Raw genomic sequence first — 16,425 nt, 5'->3', positions numbered from 1 at the left:
CACATCAACTGCAACAACACCCAGCAACACAACCCTAATTACATCAGCAGTTACAACTCCGACAGTTACAACTACTCAGACAACACTCGGGACATCAACAACCTTAACATCTACAACTGTGCCAACAACAACTCCAGTTCCATCAACTACATCCATTCTGCCCACGACCATTACCAGCACATCAACTGCAACAACACCCAGCAACACAACCCTAATTACATCAGCAGTTACAACTCCGACAGTTACAACTACTCAGACAACACTCGGGACATCAACAACCTTAACATCTACAACTGTGCCAACAACAACTCCAGTTCCATCAACTACATCCATTCTGCCCACGACCATTACCAGCACATCAACTGCAACAACACCCAGCAACACAACCCTAATTACATCAGCAGTTACAACTCCGACAGTTACAACGACTCAGACAACACTCGGGACATCAACAACCTTAACATCTACAACTGTGCCAACAACAACTCCAGTTCCATCAACTACATCCATTCTGCCCACGACCATTACCAGCACATCAACTGCAACAACACCCAGCGAGACAAGCCTAATTACAACTGCAGTGTCAACATATAATAGTACCACTCGAACACCATGCACTTTGTGTAAATGGTCTGATTGGATTGACAAAAGTTATCCTTCAGAAGGTGCAAGTGGAGATTATGAAAATATTACGCAGATAAAGGACTCTGGAGTAATATGCATGCAACCAGTGGCTATAGAATGTAGAGCAAAAGAACAAAAACATTTGTCCCTGGCAGAATTAGGTCAGAAGGTTGAGTGCAGTCTTCTGGTTGGACTAAATTGCAAGAATGAGGATCAATTTCCTCCGATTTGTTACAATTATGAGATAAGAGTCAAATGTTGCGACCATGATGACAAATATTGTGAAACATCAACAGTTACAACTACTCAGACAACACTCGGGACATCAACAACCTTAACATCTACAACTGTGCCAACAACAACTCCAGTTCCATCAACTACATCCATTCTGCCCACGACCATTAGCAGCACATCAACAACACCCAGCAACACAACCCTAATTACATCAGCAGTTACAACTCCGACAGTTACAACTACTCAGACAACACTCGGGACATCAACAACCTTAACATCTACAACTGTGCCAACAACAACTCCAGTTCCATCAACTACATCCATTCTGCCCACGACCATTACCAGCACATCAACTGCAACAACACCCAGCAACACAACCCTAATTACATCAGCAGTTACAACTCCGACAGTTACAACTACTCAGACAACACTCGGGACATCAACAACCTTAACATCTACAACTGTGCCAACAACAACTCCAGTTCCATCAACTACATCCATTCTGCCCACGACCATTACCAGCACATCAACTGCAACAACACCCAGCAACACAACCCTAATTACATCAGCAGTTACAACTCCGACAGTTACAACTACTCAGACAACACTCGGGACATCAACAACCTTAACATCTACAACTGTGCCAACAACAACTCCAGTTCCATCAACTACATCCATTCTGCCCACGACCATTACCAGCACATCAACTGCAACAACACCCAGCAACACAACCCTAATTACATCAGCAGTTACAACTCCGACAGTTACAACGACTCAGACAACACTCGGGACATCAACAACCTTAACATCTACAACTGTGCCAACAACAACTCCAGTTCCATCAACTACATCCATTCTGCCCACGACCATTACCAGCACATCAACTGCAACAACACCCAGCGAGACAAGCCTAATTACATCAGCAGTTACAACTCCGACAGTTACAACGACTCAGACAACACTCGGGACATCAACAACCTTAACATCTACAACTGTGCCAACAACAACTCCAGTTCCATCAACTACATCCATTCTGCCCACGACCATTACCAGCACATCAACTGCAACAACACCCAGCGAGACAAGCCTAATTACAACTGCAGTGTCAACATATAATAGTACCACTCGAACACCATGCACTTTGTGTAAATGGTCTGATTGGATTGACAAAAGTTATCCTTCAGAAGGTGCAAGTGGAGATTATGAAAATATTACGCAGATAAAGGACTCTGGAGTAATATGCATGCAACCAGTGGCTATAGAATGTAGAGCAAAAGAACAAAAACATTTGTCCCTGGCAGAATTAGGTCAGAAGGTTGAGTGCAGTCTTCTGGTTGGACTAAATTGCAAGAATGAGGATCAATTTCCTCCGATTTGTTACAATTATGAGATAAGAGTCAAATGTTGCGACCATGATGACAAATATTGTGAAACATCAACAGTTACAACTACTCAGACAACACTCGGGACATCAACAACCTTAACATCTACAACTGTGCCAACAACAACTCCAGTTCCATCAACTACATCCATTCTGCCCACGACCATTACCAGCACATCAACTGCAACAACACCCAGCAACACAACCCTAATTACATCAGCAGTTACAACTCCGACAGTTACAACTACTCAGACAACACTCGGGACATCAACAACCTTAACATCTACAACTGAGCCAACAACAACTTCAGTTCCATCAACTACATCCATTCTGCCCACGACCATTACCAGCACATCAACTGCAACAACACCCAGAGAGACAAGCCTAATTACAACTGCAGTGTCAACATATAATAGTACCACTCGAACACCATGCACTTTGTGTAAATGGTCTGATTGGATTGACAAAAGTTATCCTTCAGAAGGTGCAAGTGGAGATTATGAAAATATTACGCAGATAAAGGACTCTGGAGTAATATGCATGCAACCAGTGGCTATAGAATGTAGAGCAAAAGAACAAAAACATTTGTCCCTGGCAGAATTAGGTCAGAAGGTTGAGTGCAGTCTTCTGGTTGGACTAAATTGCAAGAATGAGGATCAATTTCCTCCGATTTGTTACAATTATGAGATAAGAGTCAAATGTTGCGACCATGATGACAAATATTGTGAAACATCAACAGTTACAACTACTCAGACAACACTCGGGACATCAACAACCTTAACATCTACAACTGTGCCAACAACAACTCCAGTTCCATCAACTACATCCATTCTGCCCACGACCATTACCAGCACATCAACAACACCCAGCAACACAACCCTAATTACATCAGCAGTTACAACTCCGACAGTTACAACTACTCAGACAACACTCGGGACATCAACAACCTTAACATCTACAACTGTGCCAACAACAACTCCAGTTCCATCAACTACATCCATTCTGCCCACGACCATTACCAGCACATCAACTGCAACAACACCCAGCAACACAACCCTAATTACATCAGCAGTTACAACTCCGACAGTTACAACTACTCAGACAACACTCGGGACATCAACAACCTTAACATCTACAACTGTGCCAACAACAACTCCAGTTCCATCAACTACATCCATTCTGCCCACGACCATTACCAGCACATCAACTGCAACAACACCCAGCAACACAACCCTAATTACATCAGCAGTTACAACTCCGACAGTTACAACTACTCAGACAACACTCGGGACATCAACAACCTTAACATCTACAACTGTGCCAACAACAACTCCAGTTCCATCAACTACATCCATTCTGCCCACGACCATTACCAGCACATCAACTGCAACAACACCCAGCAACACAACCCTAATTACATCAGCAGTTACAACTCCGACAGTTACAACGACTCAGACAACACTCGGGACATCAACAACCTTAACATCTACAACTGTGCCAACAACAACTCCAGTTCCATCAACTACATCCATTCTGCCCACGACCATTACCAGCACATCAACTGCAACAACACCCAGCGAGACAAGCCTAATTACAACTGCAGTGTCAACATATAATAGTACCACTCGAACACCATGCACTTTGTGTAAATGGTCTGATTGGATTGACAAAAGTTATCCTTCAGAAGGTGCAAGTGGAGATTATGAAAATATTACGCAGATAAAGGACTCTGGAGTAATATGCATGCAACCAGTGGCTATAGAATGTAGAGCAAAAGAACAAAAACATTTGTCCCTGGCAGAATTAGGTCAGAAGGTTGAGTGCAGTCTTCTGGTTGGACTAAATTGCAAGAATGAGGATCAATTTCCTCCGATTTGTTACAATTATGAGATAAGAGTCAAATGTTGCGACCATGATGACAAATATTGTGAAACATCAACAGTTACAACTACTCAGACAACACTCGGGACATCAACAACCTTAACATCTACAACTGTGCCAACAACAACTCCAGTTCCATCAACTACATCCATTCTGCCCACGACCATTACCAGCACATCAACTGCAACAACACCCAGCAACACAACCCTAATTACATCAGCAGTTACAACTCCGACAGTTACAACTACTCAGACAACACTCGGGACATCAACAACCTTAACATCTACAACTGTGCCAACAACAACTCCAGTTCCATCAACTACATCCATTCTGCCCACGACCATTACCAGCACATCAACTGCAACAACACCCAGCAACACAACCCTAATTACATCAGCAGTTACAACTCCGACAGTTACAACTACTCAGACAACACTCGGGACATCAACAACCTTAACATCTACAACTGTGCCAACAACAACTCCAGTTCCATCAACTACATCCATTCTGCCCACAACCATTACCAGCACATCAACTGCAACAACACCCAGCAACACAACCCTAATTACATCAGCAGTTACAACTCCGACAGTTACAACTACTCAGACAACACTCGGGACATCAACAACCTTAACATCTACAACTGTGCCAACAACAACTCCAGTTCCATCAACTACATCCATTCTGCCCACGACCATTACCAGCACAACAACTGCAACAACACCCAGCAACACAACCATAATTACATCAGCAGTTACAACTCCGACAGTTACAACTACTCAGACAACACTCGGGACATCAACAACCTTAACATCTACAACTGTGCCAACAACAACTCCAGTTCCATCAACTACATCCATTCTGCCCACGACCATTACCAGCACATCAACTGCAACAACACCCAGCGAGACAAGCCTAATTACATCTGCAGTTACAACTCTGACAATTACAACAATTCAGCCCAGCACTGCAGCAACTACAGACTTCATCATATATACTGCACCTCCTCCCACGAATCCAACAGCAGGATATTCATGTACATGCAAATATCTCAACCAAAATTTTTCTTCTGGTAAGTGTTTCTTTAATGAATCTTTACTATTTGATCAACATAATCCATATATTTCTTTACATGTTTAGACTTTGTAACTTTGCTAAGTTTTCTCTCTACTACAGGTTCCTACATGTATAATCAGACCGATGGGGCCGGCTGGTGTTTCACATCATTCTGCAATCAAAGTTGCATTGTCGAAAAACAAGCAATACCTTGTCATACTACTTCACCACCAACCATATTTACCACCAAGCCCATAACACATTGTCAAAATGTCAATCCACCAAGAAAGGTAATTAATGTCTTATCAGACAATAGATAACTTTTTTTTTAAAGCTTTAAAGCTATGAACTTCCTGGGTTTCCACAATGAAATGTGTTTTTTGATCATTAAGAATGCTGTAAAAGCCAGGTGTTGACATTTTTTATTTTAACAGGATGGTGAGTCTTGGCAGACTGATAAATGCACCATTGAAACTTGCCACAGTGGCAACATCACCACAGTACCAGTGAAATGTGCAGCAGTGTCAGAACCTGTGTGTGAAAATAAGTTTCCAGCTATTAAAGTCTATGATGACACTGGTTGCTGTTTTCATTATGAGTGTCAATGTAAGTTTAAACTAATTCATACCATTCTCTTGACTCTCAAAATGCCAGCAATCATTGTGCATGATTCTCAAATCTCTCTAATCTGTTGACAGGTATCTGCTATGGATGGGGGGATCCACACTACGTGACTTTTGATGGAACATATTATAGTTTTCAGGAAAACTGCACCTATGTATTGGTTAAAGAGATAACTCCAACATACCACAACTTCACAGTAATAATTGAAAATGTGAGCTGTGGTCCTTCTGGAACCATATCTTGCCCACAGTCTTTGATTGTGTATTACAAGTCCTATACAATTATTCTTACACAGAAGAGGTCTATCATCACAACAAATATGGTAAGTAACTCACATCACAGATACAAAAATTAACACCTATTCCACATCCAACTGTAGCAGCCATTATTCATCAGTGTACAGTTTAGTATCTTAAACAGAAAGCCTCAGTAGACGATGAAAGGTATAGGATTTACTAACCATCATTATTATTCAAGGTGTACATAAATGGCATGCAGATCTACCCAACCTTTTCTAATCATGACCTCATCATAACCAGTACTGGAATTGAGTTGCTTTTGAGAATCCCGGAAATTAAGGCGGAGGTTGTTTTCAAAGGACTTATTTTCAGCGTCTCCTTGCCATATTCCCTTTTCCACCACAACACAGAGGGCCAGTGTGGTGAGTGATCATTAATGAACAGTCAAGTGGCTGAGCGGTGAGGGTATTGGGCTAGTAATCTGAAGGTTGCCAGTTCGATTCCCGGCCGTGCAATATGACGTTGTGTCCTTGGGCAAGGCACTTCACCCTACTTGCCTCGGGGGGAATGTCCCTGTACTTACTGTAAATCGCTCTGGATAAGAGCGTCTGCTAAATGACTAAATGTAAATGTAACAGCAGTACAACAGAGTTAAGTAGATACTGTACCATTTTTATTTGACTGTTAAAACTATGGAATGTTCTTTTCTCATCATATTTGTATTTTCTCTCTTTAAGGTCCTTGTGACAATAACAAAACAAACGACTGTAGATCAGGAAACGGGGAGGTCAGTTCATCATGTCCTCGGATGGCACACACGTGGCAAATTCCAGGGAAGCCTTGCAACTCAACTTTTACTGATAGTCCAACTCCTCCAACATGCAATTACACTGAACTCTGTGAAGTCATACTGAGCAAGTAAGACTTAGCTAAAAACAAGTATTATAATGTCTGTCAACAAGTATTGAAGCAAAATATTGCATATTTGTGTGGTAAATGGACATTTATTATGTGATTTATTTTTAAGGATATTTGATGAATGTCATGAAGTAATCCCAAGAGAGGCATTTTATGAGGCCTGCAAATTTGATGTCTGCCAAAAAACCAATGTTGGCTGCTCCAGTGTGGAGGCGTATGCCTTGATGTGTGCCAGGGCTGCAGTTTGTGTTGACTGGCGGAATTCAACAAATGGAGAATGTGGTAAGGCGGCTTTGAAAATTATTAGTGTGATATTTGATAAAATGACTAAATGTAAATGTATTTGAGTAGAATAGCTTTATCTCCCTTGCAGACTCTTTTAGAATTGGTTACATACTTGTCTCATTTATACTCCATCTTTTCTAGTTAATTTTCTGTTGATTAACCAAGTTTTATAAATTGTAACATACAATTTTTTATTTTCCAAATGTATCATACTACAGAATACAAATGCCCTGCCACCAAAGTCTATAAATCATGTGGCCCAGTTGTACAACCAACTTGCAATGCAAAGTAAGTCATGAGCTGAAATTCAACACTGTTGTTTAGTTAATGATACAGCATTGAACCAAACTGCATTTTCTGTGTCATACATCATTTTTGAGTGTTAGTTACATATTTTTTAATTGTACTTAGATATAATGACAAGTATGTGAAGCCAAGTTCGGCTGAGAAATGTGAAAAAAATGGAACATGTGACACATATATGGAGGGATGCTTCTGCACAGACGGGAACATTTTGTTCAATTCTTACTCTGACATCTGTGTCAGCTCTTGTGGTAAGGATGTGTCAATTGCACAATATTTTTTTAATATATGTATAAATATAGATACGCATGTTGTCTGAACCATTAACTTTGTCTGCTTTTTCCAGACTGCACTGGGCCTGAAGGCCAACCAAAACAGGTAACATTGTAGTTGATAGTGTATGATATACTGTCATTAGGCTTAGTAAGAAATAACTTGCCTAATTTCACCTTTTCTTCAAAACAGCGTGGAGAAACTTGGCAGAGTAACTGCCAAGACTGTATTTGTGACACAGACACAAAGAGTGTTCAGTGTAAGCCTGTGGAATGTCAGTCCCCAAAAAACATAAGCTGTGACCAAGAGGGTGAGGTGTTGGTAAATCACACCATAAACTGCTGTCTCCAAACCAAATGTGGTGAGAGAAACAAATAAAAACAAGTGAAACAAGAAAATTAATTATATTAATTTATAAGAGATATGAGTATCTTAACATCTTGTTTCTGCCAACAGAGTGTGATGTGAAATACTGCTTAAAAATAATACCACAGTGCGCTGCAGGGTTTAAGCTAAACATTAAAGTGGAACACTGCTGCCCATCCTATACTTGTGGTAAGCGTTTATCCGAAATGTACCCGCCCACAGCTTTTTTTTAAATGAGTACTTAGATATCAAAGACAGTTTTATGAGTAACAAATTTCATGTGAAGCTGGAACTACAGTATCTTAAAAGACAGAATGTTTGTCTTGTTTCTTAGAGCCAAAAGATGTCTGTGTCTTTAATAATACCGAGTACCAGGTGAGAAGTAATACACTTTTTACACACTATTTAATGAATACATTTGTTGTCTCCCCTGCCAACCATCATTTTGAGACTTTCGTCTCAAACTACGTATTTGCTAAACTGCATTTTGCATGTACTCTACAGCCAGATGTTCAAGTTCCTAAAGACAGATGTGAAACGTGCCACTGTGGCCCTAAACTGGATCCTCAGACAATGTTACATGTCATTGAGTGTGCACCGAAGATCTGTAACACCCAATGCCACCAGGTACGGGGCTTGCATTGCTGTAAATGATGATATTGACAACATTTAGGAAATATTGCTAACTATTACATGTTTGACTTTACATTATGAAGGGTTATGAGTATGATGTTCCGCCCGGTCAATGTTGTGGAGAGTGTAAACAGAGGAGTTGTGTGGTAGCCCTTCAAGATAACACAACTCACATCATTGAGGTAAGGATGTCAATTTCCCAAACAATTTGCAAAGGCATTTTACAGAGTATTATTTGATTACCAATTCCACAAACTCCCTTATAACTTTAACCTGATGTTACTTATTTACAGAATGGAAATGTTTGGTCACCTCCTGATAAAAAGTGTGTTGAGTATAAATGCACAAATGACAGCAACCAGTTCATGATCGTGAAATCAAAAACAGAATGCCCACCCTTCTATCCTGAACTCTGTGTCCCAGTGAGTACAATTGGTTTAGACGCAATCTTGAGAGGTAAAGAATTAACAGTCCTGTCTAACTGCCTGTTCATTATTTATATCATTTACAGGGAACAGAAACAACTTATCAAGATGGCTGTTGCCAAACATGTAAGTATTGTAAATAATGCCTGAACAACATACAACAAACTTTATCTATATAACATCCCTAGCTACGACTTCACAAATTACAAATGTCTGCACACCATGTGTTTAACTGCTGCACATACTTGAAGCATTCAGCATGTATTAAACAATGTATTACTGTTTTCTGTATTTTAACAGGTAACATACATGAATGCAAAGTCAAAAGAAACACCACATACCTGGAATTTGGAAACTGCAGGTCAACAGGCCCTGTGGAAGTCACAGAATGTGCAGGATCCTGTGGAACATTTTCAAAGTGAGATTTTTTGTGAACTTCTATTTGGCACTTTTTGTCACTTTTCTCTTTTTTATGTGACTTTTCTGTCTCTTGTATTTAGGCAAACTAACCTTTTTTGTGTCTTACATTTGAAGGTACTCAGCAGAGAAAAATAGATTGATGCATTCATGTTCCTGCTGCCAAGAAATGTCGAGTAGCAAGAAGGAGGTGGAGATGATCTGCACAGATGGAAATAAATTAACAGGCTCTTACATTTATATCAACACTTGTGGATGCCATGTCACAGAATGTGACAAAAACACTTAAGATTGCATTGTCCATCTGATTTTTAAACGACAATATTGACCGTTTTAGTTAATAGTTTAGTTAATCTACTGGGCACTAAGGGGTTTCATCTTTGACATATATGACTATAGCCTACTTTCCCTATTCTTATAAACAATGTACTGTTTCAACCTGTGGTGGCTGTTCTTTCGTAGTGTATTAAAGCAGAAACTGAGCATATTACGTGTCTATTTTTAAACAAATCATTGATCATGAACTAGCAATTTGCTATTGTAGTGTATAATGTCTTTGTGATTGTGTAAACTTTTTACCATACCGTATGTTTGTTACACCTCATCGTCTGACCAGGACCAGGCCACTTTTCCATTTTCAAAGTGATAGCATTTCCACTCGAACCAAAAACTTGAGGACCAAAATAGCCTCAAGCAGCCATGACGGCCGCCATCTTTGGTTTTCTGTATGAAAATGTGTCCTAGTCATTTTGGCTAAATGCTAGGTCAATCTGCCAATAGAAGTCTGCCTCTTTCAAAGAGTCTTTGCGATCTTTCTAGTTCTCCTGTAATTTAACGTGAGCTAGCTGAATGAGCAAACCGATACTCTGATTAAATCCCAAGTTTATATGAAGACAATGTTTAGTGACAACAACAACAAATGGGTAAATGTAAGATGAAAAGTAGATTTATTGTGAATATTTGAAATATGCACGCTTGACGCTTGGATAAATGCTAGGTCAATCTGCAAATAGAAGTCTGCCTCTCCCTGTTATAGGTGGCTGAGACGCGTCAATACTTTGCAAATGCCACAACACAAATGCAAAAGCTGCTAAACAAATGCAAAAGCCACAACACAACGGAAGTGAGCCACAACGGAAGTTGACAATCAAACAAGGCTCTCGAGCTAATCGTTAAACAATCGCTACCCTAACATCCCAGACAGAGATTTCTCGCATTATAGTATAGATTATGTGAGGAACGTGTAGCCAGTTCATTTGTACTCCACCGGAATTATAGAAGTGATACACCGCTTGACACATTTGAGTAGATGGAGTCGGAGTTGTCTTAAATTCACTCAAATTACGTATTTTGGGTTAACGTGGTCGCATGTCCTATATCAGGGGAAGGCGGATACAAGGTGTCAGCAACAACAACGTTGGAGTTTAAGGTAATGATCATTTTTGTTCATTAGTTTTCGGGTCGAAGCCATGTCGGTATATCATACTCAAAACAGTACAGCTGACGTTGTCAGCGCGCCGCTAGTCTAGTGCTAGCTAGGTAGCTGGCTAACCAGTTTACTGACATTGCCGAGACCAAGAGAGAGTTTTACTTGCTTTGGGTTGACATGCATACTGTATGTATGTAAGCTTATTTACTATTCATAACGTTAGTTTCTAAATTTTATATCATACTAGCAAATTAGTGCCGCGATCTTTCTAGTCCTCCTGTAACTTTACGTGAGCTAGCTAGCTAGCTGGCCGGCAGTTCACACTTGACATACATTATCATACACACTGATACTACTGACACTGACGTTAGCATATCAATCTCAGCTAGCACGCTAGTTATCTATTATCATTGTCCTCTCTTTTAAAACTGTGGTTCGTGTCATGTTCGGGACACGCTCAAGCCAAGGTGTAAACTGTGACGTGATATTCAGTTGCCCTCATCACACACTGCCACTTCAAATTCCTTCTAGCAATGGCAGCATTGTCGGAGGAGGTGCTGCTGGTCCTGAAAAGGGTGCGACAGAGGAAACAGGATGGCACTCTATACCTGATGGCCGAGCGAATAGCGTGGGGCCCAGAAGGCAAAGACCGCTTCACCGTTAGTCACTTGTATGCAGACATTCGCTGTAAGTTCTGTCTGGATCCCCCCTCCATAGACGTCATATTAGTTTAACATAGCACTGTGTTGGGTAATAATTGGAAATTGTTTATGTACAGGTCAGAAGATCAGCCCTGATGGCAAAGTCAAGATTCAACTTCAGTTGGTCCTTCACACTGGTGAAAGCACCACATTCCACTTTGCCAATGAAAGCAGTGCCCTCAAAGACCGTGATGCTGCTAAGGACCTGCTACAACAGCTGCTACCCAAGTTCAAAAAAAGGGCAAACAAGGAACTAGAAGAGAAGAATAGGTGAGGCCAAACGACAGACCAATCTGAAATATGAAAATCAATGATAATGAGAGGATGGTGTACACAACACGCACGCAAATGCGTTATACTTTTTTATTTTTGTTGTTGAATGTTTGTCGCAATGTTTTTTGCGGATTGCCTTACATGCATGGGAGGTTTGAACTGTGCACAGCTGAACCCAGGCTGCAGGGTGAAGGGTTGGCTGTTCTTGAGGATACATTTGCATGTTACCAAAAAAAGAAGTATGCGAAAAGAGACCAATTAGTCATTCTGAACACATGAATTCGTTGGCCAGCTATATGCTAAAGGATGATGTGACAAAAACAATCGTGGATGTTTATAATAAAACATACTCACTTGTTGGTGCTTTTCCCATACTTTCAAGCCACTATTAATGGTTACATACATTTCTATGTTGTTCTTCTCCCCAGAATGCTACAAGAAGATCCTGTGCTTTTTCAATTGTACAAAGACCTGGTTGTCAGTCAAGTAATCAGTGCAGAAGAATTCTGGGCCAACAGGATGAGTATGAACAACGTGGATGTCTCTCTCTCCAACAACAAGCAGGATGTTGGCATATCAGCAGCCTTTCTGGTGAGCAAACCAAAGCATGATCAGCACAATGATATTAATGATGTAAAGATGCAATAGAAAAAACTAATGTCTAGGTTTGGTTGAGGCGTTGTTAGGAATCATAGACTAAACATCTTAATGTTGGTTGTAGGCGGACATAAGACCGCAGACAGATGGCTGTAATGGCCTAAGATACAATCTCACTTCTGATATTATTGAGTCCATCTTCCGAACATACCCAGCAGGTAAGATACTTGGGCTGCTACATGTTTGTTGTTAAACAGTATTCCTGTGGCATTTGGATTAGTAGATTTTGTGAAATGTGTAATACTGTTATATCAATGATTGACTGGTAATTGCATTCTGTGGAACTGGAAATGTTGAATGAAATTTTGCTTTACCAGTGAAAGAAAAGTATGGAGAGAATGTACCGCACAACCTGACAGAAAAGGAGTTTTGGACCCGTTTTTTCCAGTCCCACTACTTCCACAGAGATCGCATCAACACTGGCCTTCAGGATATCTTCTCAGAGTGTGCTAAGCAGGATGAAAAGGGTAAGGCCTTGGCTAGCATTTTGCTAGTGGCCAAGTTGGATAGTGAAATTGGTAATTTCTTCTATTCATTTACTCATTAAAAGGGCCATGTTCATATCACAGGCTTGAAATCCATGGTGATACAAGGAGTGAAGAATCCTTTGGTGGACCTAATGTCACTGGAGGACAAGACGTTAGATGAGGTGAGATTTAGCCACTTACTCAATCATGCAATTATTCTACCCACATCGTGGAGACGGTCTCTCCGGCTTCCAGATTAATTGCGTGAGCAAGATACCAAATTCCTGAAATGTTGTGAGTGTGTCACCAGTGGCTTAGCTTGTAGTCCAGAGCCTTCGCTGGCATCGCAGTGCCTTTGCGGTTCCTTGTTTGCACCCCTAGTATGGTGCAACCGAAAGGGAGCTGCATGCTAAGGCTGTCTTCTATTCTTCTTCTTGTGTGCAGGGCTATGGAGTCTCTACAGGTCCCTCTACATCAAGCTCGAACAAGACTGTAAAGGAGAACAGCAACTCGGCTATCATCAAGCGTTTCAATCATCACAGTGCCATGGTGTTAGCAGCTGGTTCAAGAAAGGGGTAAACTCAGCTTTCTCTGTGTACAATTCTTCTCTAAACTTAAGATGATTAGCTTACTTGTTTTTTTGTCATGCTGATTCTTTATCAGAATGACAATATAGTAGATCTACTATCCGATCTGAATCTAGAATCTGTTTTCATAGGGAAACGCCTAATGATCAAGCCAGTGAAACAAGCAGTACAGATGGAAACTCGAGGGACTCTGACTTTTTCCAGCCACCCATTAAGAAGGTAAACAGTAGGTTCAAGAAATTCCAAGACTAGTACTTTAATTTGTAGCTATTTAATATAATGGCAGACTAGCAGTGGAAATGTAATTCATTTCACAGTTTGTCTGACTGATTGTTGTAGTGCAAATACTAATAGTCGTTAATAACCCTGGCTGCGTGATGCTGTTTCAGTAGCTGCGTATATAACATTTGTAAAGTAACTTTAAAATCATGTCATATATTCCAGGTGAAAATACAAGAGGCCATAGAATACGAAGACCTGCAGAAGGAAGTTGGACTGAAAACAGTTGCTTTGAACCTCAAGAAATCTGATAGGTATAGGATTGTTGGGGAATTCTTCTTCTTTCCACTCTTCTCTCACAAGCACAACATTAATTGTGCCTAGTAATATTGAATGATTTTAAAATCCATATCTACAAGGTACTCTCATGGCCCTGTGCCCCTGCAGTCCCAACAGTACACCACCAGCCAAGACATCATCAACTCTGTCAACTGCGTCCAGCATGAGATGGCCAACTACAAGCCGTGCCTTACTCGGGTTAGAAACTTCTCTACTTCTTCGCAACCTGTTGTGAACACTATCACTTTGACATGTCACTTGTCATATGTCATATCACTTGCTATTATCATAATTTAATCTTCATATTTTCTGTGCAGCATCCTCCTTACAACTGTCACACTCTCCTCACAGGTGGTGTCCAGCAACACAGCCAGTTCTGCCATCTCTGCCCTTTCACCAGGGGGCATACTCATGCAAGCAGGCACACAACAAGCCATAAATCGTAAGTAAATTATTTATTTTTAGTTTGTGTTTGTTGGTGATTCTCCTGATTCTTTGCTGCTTCAGTTGTATGTTTTTTTCGATCCTCCATTATTATTATTTTATCTCAATTTCCCAGTCCTTACAGGAGGTATTTTGTGCCCCTATTATTTGGAATAATTTGTTTTAAGTTTTAACTCCTTGGTTAAAAAAAATAATAATCTAAAATTAATAAACATGTATGGCTTATTGAATAAATATTTGGAAAACACTATCAAATATAATGTTATATGCAATATGTAAACTTAATCATGTGTGTGTATTTGCACCTGACTGCTGTGGTTCTTTGATTTGCTTTAGAGATGGTGCCCAGTGAAGTTCAGGGGGAACTGAAGCATTTGTACACAGCTGCTGGAGAGTTGTTAAGGCACTTCTGGTCATGCTTTCCTGTAAACACATCGTTTTTGGAGGAGAAGGTACATTTTTAGTGCCATGGATCACTCCAATATGTCATTCTCGTGTGACCTTCTTTACCTTTCTTAACCTTTGTTTGATCATAGAGAACTGCAAGTTTGCCCAAATGCTGTGTGATTTTTCTCCCTGTAATGCTAATTTCTGATGAAAATAACAATAATTCTTAATTGTATTCATACCCCTAAAGGTGGTGAAAATGAGGTCGAACCTAGAGAGATTCCAAATGACCAAGCTCCGCCCCTTCCAAGAAAAGGTTCAGCGTCAATATTTGAGTATGAATGTAAGGACCAGGATATGCACCTATCTAAAAGTAGCATATACACTACATTCACATTTGTTTTGCCCTTTTGTAAATAAATATATGAAACAATCCCACAGCTCACAGGTCACTTGGAGGAGATGCTACAGACGGCTTACAATAAGTTCCATGCCTGGCAAACTCGCCGCATGTTGAGGAAGACTTGAGGAACACAGTCCTGCTGATGACACGTGAGAGGGAGGCAAGGGAACAGGAAGGGGCATAGACCTCCAACAGGCTTCTGTAGCCAAGCACACAGAAACACGAACCTGACAGGGTGTGGTCTACTGGGGCTGTAAGGACACGGATGGCTGCTACTGTACATCCCTAAACGTTAATAACTGCAGCTCAACCACAAATGACTATAATTAGTTCATTTCTGTTCTGTTTTTTCAATGGACTGGATGCAATTCCATACCAGTTGAACCACCAGACACAATTTAATAGTGGTATAAAATGACCAAACTTAAGAAAATCTAATGTGGGACTCTGGAAAACAAAGGATATGGACTTTATGAGACTTTTATGGACTTTTTGGTGGACAAGACTGAAGATGGAAAGCTCAAACAAATCAAGGCAGTCCATCTGAGCCCTGGGCCTTTTCAGGGACTTGAGTTCTAGTAAACCTGGGCTGTTGAGGGGAGGGAAAAAATAGCAATACTGAAAAGACAATTTCACTATCGTGCTTTAGAATGTGTGCCCCAATCACACAGAAACTGCACTGGTTTGTAATGTCTGCGCCTTCTAGATGCACTGAAGACAAACTCTGGATGTTACATAAAAATTAAATGATGTTCATGCTTTTGTCCAAGCTGTAATCACGTGTGTTGCATTTATCACCCAACCTTATTCTCATAATTTATTTTGGTTTGCTCTAGCGAAGCAGGGTCTCTGGGAGGACA

General features: G+C 40.5%; 3 protein-coding genes across 3 annotated transcripts; all 3 read left to right on the top strand.

Moving 5' to 3' along the window:
• Window positions 1–232: 232 nt before the first annotated feature.
• On the top strand, window positions 233–1,487 carry LOC134020676 (hepatitis A virus cellular receptor 1; the record flags this gene model as incomplete). The annotated part of the gene is made up of 2 exons (XM_062460839.1): window positions 233–1,321; window positions 1,446–1,487. Coding segments are annotated over 2 exons (1,131 nt in total), but the record flags the coding sequence as incomplete, so codon positions are not given.
• Window positions 1,488–5,035: 3,548 nt separating this feature from the next.
• Window positions 5,036–10,146, top strand: LOC134021573 (intestinal mucin-like protein). The gene is made up of 19 exons (XM_062462570.1): window positions 5,036–5,192; window positions 5,297–5,466; window positions 5,611–5,782; window positions 5,875–6,122; window positions 6,278–6,461; window positions 6,777–6,957; window positions 7,067–7,239; window positions 7,461–7,530; window positions 7,654–7,796; window positions 7,892–7,923; window positions 8,011–8,179; window positions 8,275–8,373; window positions 8,519–8,559; window positions 8,689–8,811; window positions 8,901–8,999; window positions 9,111–9,239; window positions 9,329–9,368; window positions 9,543–9,660; window positions 9,777–10,146. Exons 2-19 carry the CDS (start codon window positions 5,305–5,307, stop codon window positions 9,946–9,948), a joined length of 2,355 nt encoding a protein of 784 aa, XP_062318554.1. The 5' UTR covers window positions 5,036–5,192; window positions 5,297–5,304; the 3' UTR covers window positions 9,949–10,146.
• A 661-nt stretch (window positions 10,147–10,807) lies between these two features.
• Window positions 10,808–16,340, top strand: gtf2h1 (general transcription factor IIH, polypeptide 1). Its single transcript, XM_062462586.1, has 15 exons — window positions 10,808–11,088; window positions 11,620–11,775; window positions 11,867–12,059; window positions 12,491–12,653; window positions 12,784–12,877; window positions 13,037–13,186; window positions 13,289–13,368; window positions 13,631–13,761; window positions 13,905–13,992; window positions 14,218–14,306; window positions 14,412–14,529; window positions 14,683–14,773; window positions 15,112–15,227; window positions 15,413–15,505; window positions 15,604–16,340. The coding sequence occupies exons 2-15, from the start codon at window positions 11,622–11,624 to the stop codon at window positions 15,688–15,690; spliced, it is 1,647 nt and encodes a 548-aa protein (XP_062318570.1). The 5' UTR covers window positions 10,808–11,088; window positions 11,620–11,621; the 3' UTR covers window positions 15,691–16,340.
• Window positions 16,341–16,425: the final 85 nt, after the last annotated feature.

The sequence above is a fragment of the Osmerus eperlanus genome, chromosome 5 (genome assembly GCF_963692335.1).
Source record: "Osmerus eperlanus chromosome 5, fOsmEpe2.1, whole genome shotgun sequence".
NCBI classification, from domain to species: domain Eukaryota; kingdom Metazoa; phylum Chordata; class Actinopteri; order Osmeriformes; family Osmeridae; genus Osmerus; species Osmerus eperlanus.
This window is presented reverse-complemented; position numbering and strand designations above follow the sequence as displayed.

What these genes read in the sequence shown, in the direction of transcription:
- LOC134021573 (XM_062462570.1), top strand. Translation starts at nt 5,305, where the DNA reads ATGTATAATCAGACCGATGGGGCCGGCTGGTGTTTCACATCATTCTGC. An exon ending in CTGCCCATCCTATACTTGTG is followed by an intron (nt 8,374 to 8,518) that starts GTAAGCGTTTAT and finishes CTTGTTTCTTAG; the next exon opens with AGCCAAAAGATGTCTGTGTC. An exon ending in TCCTGTGGAACATTTTCAAA is followed by an intron (nt 9,661 to 9,776) that starts GTGAGATTTTTT and finishes TTACATTTGAAG; the next exon opens with GTACTCAGCAGAGAAAAATA.
- gtf2h1 (XM_062462586.1), top strand. Translation starts at nt 11,622, where the DNA reads ATGGCAGCATTGTCGGAGGAGGTGCTGCTGGTCCTGAAAAGGGTGCGA. An exon ending in GCATATCAGCAGCCTTTCTG is followed by an intron (nt 12,654 to 12,783) that starts GTGAGCAAACCA and finishes TGTTGGTTGTAG; the next exon opens with GCGGACATAAGACCGCAGAC. An exon ending in GTCAATATTTGAGTATGAAT is followed by an intron (nt 15,506 to 15,603) that starts GTAAGGACCAGG and finishes ACAATCCCACAG; the next exon opens with CTCACAGGTCACTTGGAGGA.